The sequence below is a fragment of the Corapipo altera genome, unplaced genomic scaffold, assembly GCF_003945725.1.
Source record: "Corapipo altera isolate COAL_440 unplaced genomic scaffold, ASM394572v1 131, whole genome shotgun sequence".
Lineage (NCBI taxonomy): Eukaryota > Metazoa > Chordata > Aves > Passeriformes > Pipridae > Corapipo > Corapipo altera.
The window spans coordinates 33,512-41,003 of NW_020885111.1; the positions used below are offsets into that span (position 1 = coordinate 33,512).

Genomic DNA, 7,492 nt, shown 5'->3' on the forward strand with positions numbered 1-7,492 from the left:
CATCCCTGCCTTCCTTCCCTGCATCCCTGCCTTCCTCCCCTGCATCCCTGCCTTCCTTTCCTCCATCCCTGCCTTCCTTCCCATGTCCCTTCCTTCCCACGTCCCTCCCTCCCTGCATCCCACACCTTCCCAGCTCAAGGAAACCAGCCCCTCTTCCTGCCCAGGCGTCTCCCAGAATGCCACGACTTCCTAAATTCCCCAAATCCTTCGGAAATCCCTCCGGGCCCCCCTCCATGATTGGAAGGGGGATCCCCTCACCCCCCACCACAGCAGAAGCAGATCCCCACTCCCAGCCCCACTCCCAGCCCCATTCCCGGCCCCATTCCCGGCCGGATCCGTACCTGGGTGGTGCATCCCGCCGGGTGGGAAGGGGTGTGGGTGGGGTGGGTGCCCTCCTGCCGGGGCAGCCCCCGAGGGGGGTCCAGGGGCTCCAGCACCCGGTGGCATCGGCGGGGGGGGCATGGCCGGGGGCATCCCGGGGGGCAGCGCCCCGGGCGGCGGCACCGGCGGCGGGAACGAGCCGGGAGGAGGCAGGCCTGGAATACACAGAGTGAAATTTGGGAAAGGGGAAACCCCCCCCAGCCAGAAAAACAAAGGGAAGGGTGGTGAAGTCACCCCAAACCCCCCACATAACCATGACCCCCCACAGTGTCACTGTCACCCTCCTCATGTGACCGTGACCCCTCCCAGGATCCCCAGCCCCACATCTCACCCACCTGGGGGGGTGACCCCTGGGCCCCAGAGTGGGGTGTCACCGTGACCCCCCCAATGTCACCGTCACCCCCCTCCGTGTGACTGTGACTCCCCCAATGTCACTGTCACCCCTCTCATGTGACCGTGACCCCCTCAGGACCCCCAGCCCCGCATCTCACCCACCTGGGGGGGTGACCCCTGGGCCCCAGGGTGGGGTGTCACCTCAACCCCCCCAATGTCACTATCACCCCCCTCATGTGACCGTGACCCCCTCCCAGGACCCCCAGCCCCGCATCTCACCCACCTGGGGGGGTGACGCCGGGCCCCAGCGCGGTGACCACGGGCGTGGGCACCGAGGGGGGCGGGGGGGCGTCGGCGAAGAGCTGGTGGGGGCGGTCGGCCTGCGAGAGCGGGTTCTGCGCCGCCAGCAGCCGCTCGGCGGCCGAGCCGTGCCGCTCGCCCTTGGAGTCCTTCTTGAAGGCGTAGGACACGGTGATGGGCCGGTTGCACAGGTACTGCCCGTTCATGGCCTCGATGGCCGCGTCCGACGCGTCGAAGCTGGCGAAGTTGATGAAGGCGTAGCCCTTGGAGTTGCCCGTGTCGGGGTCCCGCATGATCTTGGGGGTCTGCAGGATGACCCCGAAGGCGCTGAAGGTGTCGTAGAGCAGCTTCTCGTCGATCTCGGGGTCCAGGTTGCCGATGAAGATGTTGGCGCCCACGTCCAGGTTCTTGTTGTGGGCGGAGGCCTTGTTCACTCGGATGGGTTTCCCGTAGAGCTTGATCATGTTCATGATCTTGATGGCGTAGTCGGCGTCCTCCTCGCTCAGGAACTCCACGAACCCGTACCCTGGGGGACCCCAAAGGGCTCAGGGGCACCCCAGGGGGCTCGGGGGGAACCCAATGGGTCTTCAGGAGAGGGGAGACGCCCCCACCCTCCACTTGATCTAAACCTCGATTGACTCAAAACCCCATTTAATTATGGATTGGAACTCCCTCGATTTGATTTTGGCCCCACGTGACATTTCATTCAATGCCTGCTTGATCTAAACCCTGGGCCCCAAACACCCCCTTAAGATAATTCCCCCCTCTCCCCACCCCAATTCCACCCCCGGCTCTGCCCCCTGCTCAGGTCTGGGGGTCCCAGCCCCTCACCCTGCTGCTGGCCCGTGTCCCCCCACCCCCGGCTCTGCCCCCCCTTGGGATTTGCGGGGTCCCCGTCGGGATCTGGGGGGTCTCTCACCCTGGTGCTGGCCCGTGACCCGGTCCTTGGGCATGTGCGTGTTGACCACGGGCCCGGCCTGCAGGAAGAGCTCCCAGAGCAGGGGCTCGCTGACCTTCTCGTCCAGGCCCCCCACGTACACCGTGGCATCTGTGGGAATGCAGGTCAGAGCCGGAAAACCTCGGGATAACGGGGGGCTCGGGGCTGGGATCCCTCAAGTCAAAGCCCCCCCCAAACCTTCACCAGATCCCCCTTAATCCGCCTTTATCCAGGCGGCCCCCCCCAGCCCCCCCTTTTCCCTCGGGACACCAGACCGCCCCCCCTATGTCCCCAGAGCCCCCCGGTGCCCTTCCCTCCACGTCCCCAGGGTCCTCCCGGTGCCTCCCCCCACGGTCCCAGTGCCCCCCGTCCCCCTCCCCTTCCCACCCTGGTTCCTCTCCGAGATCGGCCCCGCCGCCATCTTGTCTCGGTCCCGCGCGCGCGGCGACGCACGCCCGTGACGTCACCGCGTCGCCCGCGGGGAGGCGGGCCGGAAGTGGCGTCCGGCGGGGAAGGCGCGGCGGCCATTTTGGGTGTGGGCGGGAGGGGCGGCCGGGGGATAGTGCTCTTCCCGTCTGTCGCGATATCGCCCGCGACAGGCGACGGCAGCGCCCGCGTGGCCGGGAGAGAGCGCCCTCGGTGCCCGGGAGTGCTCAGTGCCAGGGGGTCCCAGTGCCAGGGGATCCCAGTGCCAAGAGATCCATCCCAGTGCCGGGGCATCCAGTGCTGGGGGGTCCCAGTGCCAGGAGATCCCAGTGCCAAGAGATCCATCCCAGTGCCAGGAGATCCCAATTCCGGGGGATCCCAGTTCCAGGGGATCCCAGTGCCAAGAGATCCCAGTTCCAGGGGATCCCAGTGCCAGGAGATCCCAGGGCTGAGGGTCCCAGTTCTGGGCTCCCGCAGTGTCCCCATCCCATTCCTATCACAGCCCATCCCCATTCCTAGTCCCATCCCATCTCTTCCAATCCCTTCCGCTCCGATCCCATCTCATCCCGGAGCTTCTCAGGCCTCGTGGAGGCAGCACAGGTTTAATGGAAAACTGGGTCCCTGCTTTGCCCTTCCTGGGACCCCCAGAATGCCCAGAGAGGAGCTGGGGGCACCGGGCGGCTCCACAAGACCCCAAATCCCAAGGGATCCTGGTGGGATCCTGGAGCCACGCTGGGTCATGTGCTCTCCAGGGGCTCAGCGGGGTCTCCACGTGTTCCAGGTGCGGAGCCGGTCCTGGAGCAGCTCCAACTCCTCGACCAGGCCGGACCAAGATGGGGCAAAGCGCCCACGCTGTGAAGACATGATGTGGATACGGGACATGGGAATGGGACAGGGACATGGGAATGGGACACGGGACAAGGACACGGGACAGGGACATGGACAGGGACATGGGGATGGGGACATGGGGATAGGGACATGGGGATGGGACAGGGACATGGACAGGGACACAGGACAAGGACATGGGATAGGGACATGGGAGCAGGGACATGGGACAGGGCAAGATGGAGGGATATGGGGTCCCCCTGACCATCCATCCATCCATCCATCCATCCATCCATCCATCCCCCCGATGGACACAGGGGACATGGATGGGGATGGATGAATGGACACGGGGTGCAGACAGGCACAACCACACAAGACCCCCCCCCCCATCCCCTCCAGCCGAAGCAGTAGGACAGGTCAGGGCCCCCCCAAAGCGAGACCCCCCTGAAGCAGGACCCTCCCAGTTCCCCCCATCCCAGTACCTGTTCCTGGGGCAGCCCCCTGAGGTAGCAGCGGTGCCAGAGCCGGACGCAGGGTCCGGCCGTGCAGGGCAGGAGCAGCCCCGGGGGGGGCCGGGAGCCCCCCGAGATGCCCCCCCGTGCCCCCCTGCTCTCCAGGGGGGGGTCCCGCTGTGGGGGGTGCAGGGGGGGGCGGCCACTCCACCAGGGCAGAGGGTGGGGGCACAACGAGCCCTTGGCCAGCGCCAGCACGGGCCCAGCCCCTCGCCACGGGCAGGGGGCTGCGGGCTGGGAAAGGGGGGAAAACAGGGATTAGGGAAAATGGGGAGAAATCCAGCAGAGGGGGAGGAATGGTGGGCAACAGGGATTAGGGGGAAAAAAAAAGGAGAGGGGAAATCAGCAGGGAGGGAAGGGAAAACGCAGGGAAATATGGATTAAGGAAAAAAGGGGAAGGAATCCATTGGGAGGGGAAAAAATGGGGGGGGGATAGGGATTAGTGAATAAAGGGAGGGAAAAACCAGCTGGACGGGAAAATGGGGGGCAAACAAGGGGTGCAGCCCCCCCCAGCCCAGCCTCACTCACCCCATCTGGGGTTGGGGGCTCGGCGGGGGCCGGGGGTCCCGCGGGGTTCCGGAATCGCTCCCGCTGCTCTCGGCTGTAGCGCAGCCCCCAGGCCCAGACCGGGGGGAAAGGGCAGGCAGAGGGGTCCCCCTTGTGCCCCCCGGGCCCCCCCGAGGGGTTCTGCCAACCACCCACCGGGCGGTAGGTCTGGCTGTGGGGCCAGGGCTGCGGGGAGAGATGGAGGGGTGTCAGTGCCCAGTTTGGGATGGGGACACTGAGGCGCCAGGGAGGAGAAGGGGTGAAACGGGAGGTTTTGGGGGTGTCCCTGCCCAGTTTGGGATGCGGGAGTGCCCCCCGCCCCCCTCACCGGGCTGCCGTGGCCCCGCTGCCGCTGGCAGCTGAAGCGGAAGGTGCTGAAGTAGGGGCTGAAGCTGCTGTCGTGGAGCGCCAGGAGAAACGCCTCGGTGAAGCCGAAATCCGCCGGGAATTGCCGCAGGAGCTGCCACGTGCAGTCCAGGAACAGCAGGAACACGGGGGCCTGCGGGGGGGCACTCCTGTCACCCCCTTGGGATGGGGTCTCACCTCCTTCTAACCATGGGGGCTCCTGGCTCCTGTCACCCCGTGGGGACAGGGAATGGGGGGTCCCACCTCCTCCTGAGGGGGGTCCTGGCTCCTATCACCCCGTGGGGATGGGGATGGGGGGGTCTCACCTCCTCACGGGGGGTGTCCCGGCAGAGCAGCCCCAGGCGGCGCGGGAAGGGGTGTCCGGCTGCCACCCACTCCCGCTGCACCAGGCTCTGGAAGCCGGGCAAGGAGCGGGCGTGGGGGTCCCCCAGGAGCTGCACCAGCGAGGCCAGCAGGCAGTTCAGGTCCCGGTCCGAGGGCTCTGGGGGGTGAGGTGGTGAGGGAGGGGTCCCCTTTCCATCCCCTGCACCCCCCTCCCGGTGCCCCCACCTTGCAGGACCACGGAGCAGCGTCTCCCTGCCAGCAGCGATACCACCTCCACAGCTTTCCTCAGGCAGGTGCTGGGGGGGGCAAAAGGGGGAGGTCAGGGTACCCCAAAATGCCACGGTCACCTGCCCGGGGAGGCTGCAGCCCACCCTGGGGGGCTCCTGCACACACCACAGCCACCTGGAGGGGGACATCCCGCTGTGGGGAGTGGGGTTTTAGGGGAATATCCCCCCTACACCCCAAAATACCTCCCTGCACCCCGAAGAGCCCCTCCTTGTCACCCACTCACCGGACGTGGTCCAGCCAGCGCGTCCCCTCCAGGGCCGAGAGCCACTTCTCCTCCACCACTGCTCCTGGATCCCACAGGATGAGGGGTCAGAAGGGGGAAGGCCCTCCTCCCCCTGGTGGGTTTGGGGGTCCCCGGGGGCCCCCCCCCGTGCTGCTCACCGGGCAGGCAGAGCGCCCGCAGCTTGAGGTGGGCGAGCTGGATGTCAGCGGGCGAGGGCAGCTCAGCCGTGTCGGCCAGAACGCAGGGCCCACGCCCCCCCAGCAGCAGCATCTCCAGGCACCTGGGGGGCAAAGGGACCCCTGGGTGGGGCCAGGCCGGGGGTGACACCCCCAGCACCCCCCTCACCAGGACCCCCTGGGACCCACCTCACGTCCTCGCTGCCCGGCTCTGAGGCCGGGTGGAAGCCGGCGGCTCTCAGCAGGTCCCCCCCACCCGGGTGGTGCCAGCACAGGCGCTGTGGGACAAACAGGGTGACCCCCCCAACATCACCTCCCAGTCCCCTGCCCACCCCCCCATGGCCCCTCTGGGCACTCACGGGCACCCGGCGCTCCTGGAAGTGGCCGAAGGTTCGCTTGAGGTCGTGGTCCAGGAGCCCACTGGGCACCCACAGGTACCGGGGGAGGCTGCGGGCAGGGGGGCACAGAGTGGGGTTCTCCCAAACCCCGGGTGCTGTTTCCAGTGGCTCAGGGGGTGTTTTCCCCAAACCACAGTGGCAGATGGAGGGGAGGGTTTCCCCACAGCCCTATGTAGCTGATCCCTCTGGGGGGGTGGGAGGTCCATGCTGTGACACCCCCCTGGGTGTTGGGGGGCCCAGAGACCCCCGTGCCCGGCGGGGCCGTACCTGGGGGCCATGTCGAAGCGCTCATTGACGACGCTCACCCTCCAGCCCGCGGCACCCAGACGCTCCAGCTCCTTCTCCCAGTCCTGCAGGCTCTCAAAGAGCAGCGTGGCACCCAGGCCTTCCTCCTCCTCATCGCCCTCCTCATCATCCTCCTCTTCCTCCAGGGGGGCCTCGGCAGGGCAGGACCATCCATCGTGTCCCTCGGCGGCATCCCCCGGCTGCGCGGCTGCTTCCCGTGCCTGGGCGATGGCATTGGCCACCTGCGAGGGCATTCAGGGTGGGGTGTGAGCCCCCCAAGCACCCCCAGAACCCAGAGTGAGGGTCCAAGACTTCTGCACTCCCTCCTCCCCCCCGGCTCACCCGGAACGCCTGCAGAGCCAACCCGTTCTCGGGGAAGTAAAAACGGAGCAGGCGGAAATCCCGGCAGAACACGGCGAGTTCCTCGGGGATGAACTTGAGGGTGGAGGTGGCCGTGAGCACCTTGGGCTTGGAGAAGCTGCTGGCTGGGGGGGCACGGGGAGGGGGAGGCTGTGAGGGCCGGTTCAGACCTGCCCAGCTCATCACAGGGGCTGAGAGCTGAGACCTTCCCAGCTCATCACACAGGGCTGAGACCTGAGACCTGCCCAGCTCATCACACAGGGCTGAGAGCTGAGACCTGCCCAGCTCATCACATGTGCCCCGCGGTGTCCTGTTACCTGCCACCAGCTCGCGGATGCAGGGCAGGGCCACCTCGTCCTCAGAGCGGAGGAGGCCGTGGGAGCCGGGGGCCTGTGGGAGAGTAGGGAGGGCTGGAAGCTGCCCCAGAGTGTCCCCCCCGATCCCAGGAAGGGTGGTGGGGATGGATCGGGGCCCTACAGCCGTCCCATATCCCTCGTTCCTTGTTCCTTGTCCCCCACACCGTCCTGCTGTGAGGAGCTCCCAGGGTGAACACGGCAGTTCCGCACTCGACCAGAGTGGGCTGGGCTGGGGCCGCGACGGAGCTGGGATGGGGTTGGGATGGAGCTGGAATGGGGCTGCGGTGGAGCTGGCAGGGGGTGTAGATGCAACCAGGATGGGGGGCAGGATGGGTTTGGAGTGAAGCTGGGATGGGGTGGGAAGGGGCTGGCCTGAAGGTCGGGGTGCTGTGGGATGGGGTCGGGATGTGGTGGGATGGGGTCGGGATGGGAAGGGATGCGGTGGGATGGGGTCGG

At 67.2% G+C, this 7,492-nt stretch overlaps 2 protein-coding genes across 2 annotated transcripts in view; both read right to left on the minus strand.

Moving 5' to 3' along the window:
• SF3B4 (splicing factor 3b subunit 4) overlaps positions 1–2,439 on the minus strand; it is a 4,101-nt gene extending 1,662 nt beyond the window's left edge. The window contains exons 1-4 of the mRNA XM_027669857.1: positions 2,339–2,439; positions 1,934–2,062; positions 998–1,540; positions 342–536 (exon numbers count right to left, since the gene is read on the minus strand). Coding sequence (XP_027525658.1) covers positions 342–536; positions 998–1,540; positions 1,934–2,062; positions 2,339–2,372 — 901 coding nt within the window. The 5' untranslated portion in view covers positions 2,373–2,439. The remainder of the gene's footprint in view (positions 1–341; positions 537–997; positions 1,541–1,933; positions 2,063–2,338) is intronic.
• A 524-nt stretch (positions 2,440–2,963) lies between these two features.
• The window catches only part of MTMR11 (myotubularin related protein 11), a 4,924-nt gene continuing 395 nt past the window's right edge, over positions 2,964–7,492 (minus strand). The window contains exons 3-15 of the mRNA XM_027669859.1: positions 6,998–7,070; positions 6,663–6,805; positions 6,303–6,562; positions 5,997–6,084; positions 5,827–5,915; positions 5,620–5,741; positions 5,462–5,525; positions 5,176–5,246; positions 4,932–5,107; positions 4,589–4,759; positions 4,243–4,446; positions 3,685–3,948; positions 2,964–3,229 (exon numbers count right to left, since the gene is read on the minus strand). Of these exons, the coding sequence (XP_027525660.1) occupies positions 3,134–3,229; positions 3,685–3,948; positions 4,243–4,446; positions 4,589–4,759; positions 4,932–5,107; positions 5,176–5,246; positions 5,462–5,525; positions 5,620–5,741; positions 5,827–5,915; positions 5,997–6,084; positions 6,303–6,562; positions 6,663–6,805; positions 6,998–7,070 (1,821 nt within the window). The 3' untranslated portion in view covers positions 2,964–3,133. The remainder of the gene's footprint in view (positions 3,230–3,684; positions 3,949–4,242; positions 4,447–4,588; positions 4,760–4,931; positions 5,108–5,175; positions 5,247–5,461; positions 5,526–5,619; positions 5,742–5,826; positions 5,916–5,996; positions 6,085–6,302; positions 6,563–6,662; positions 6,806–6,997; positions 7,071–7,492) is intronic.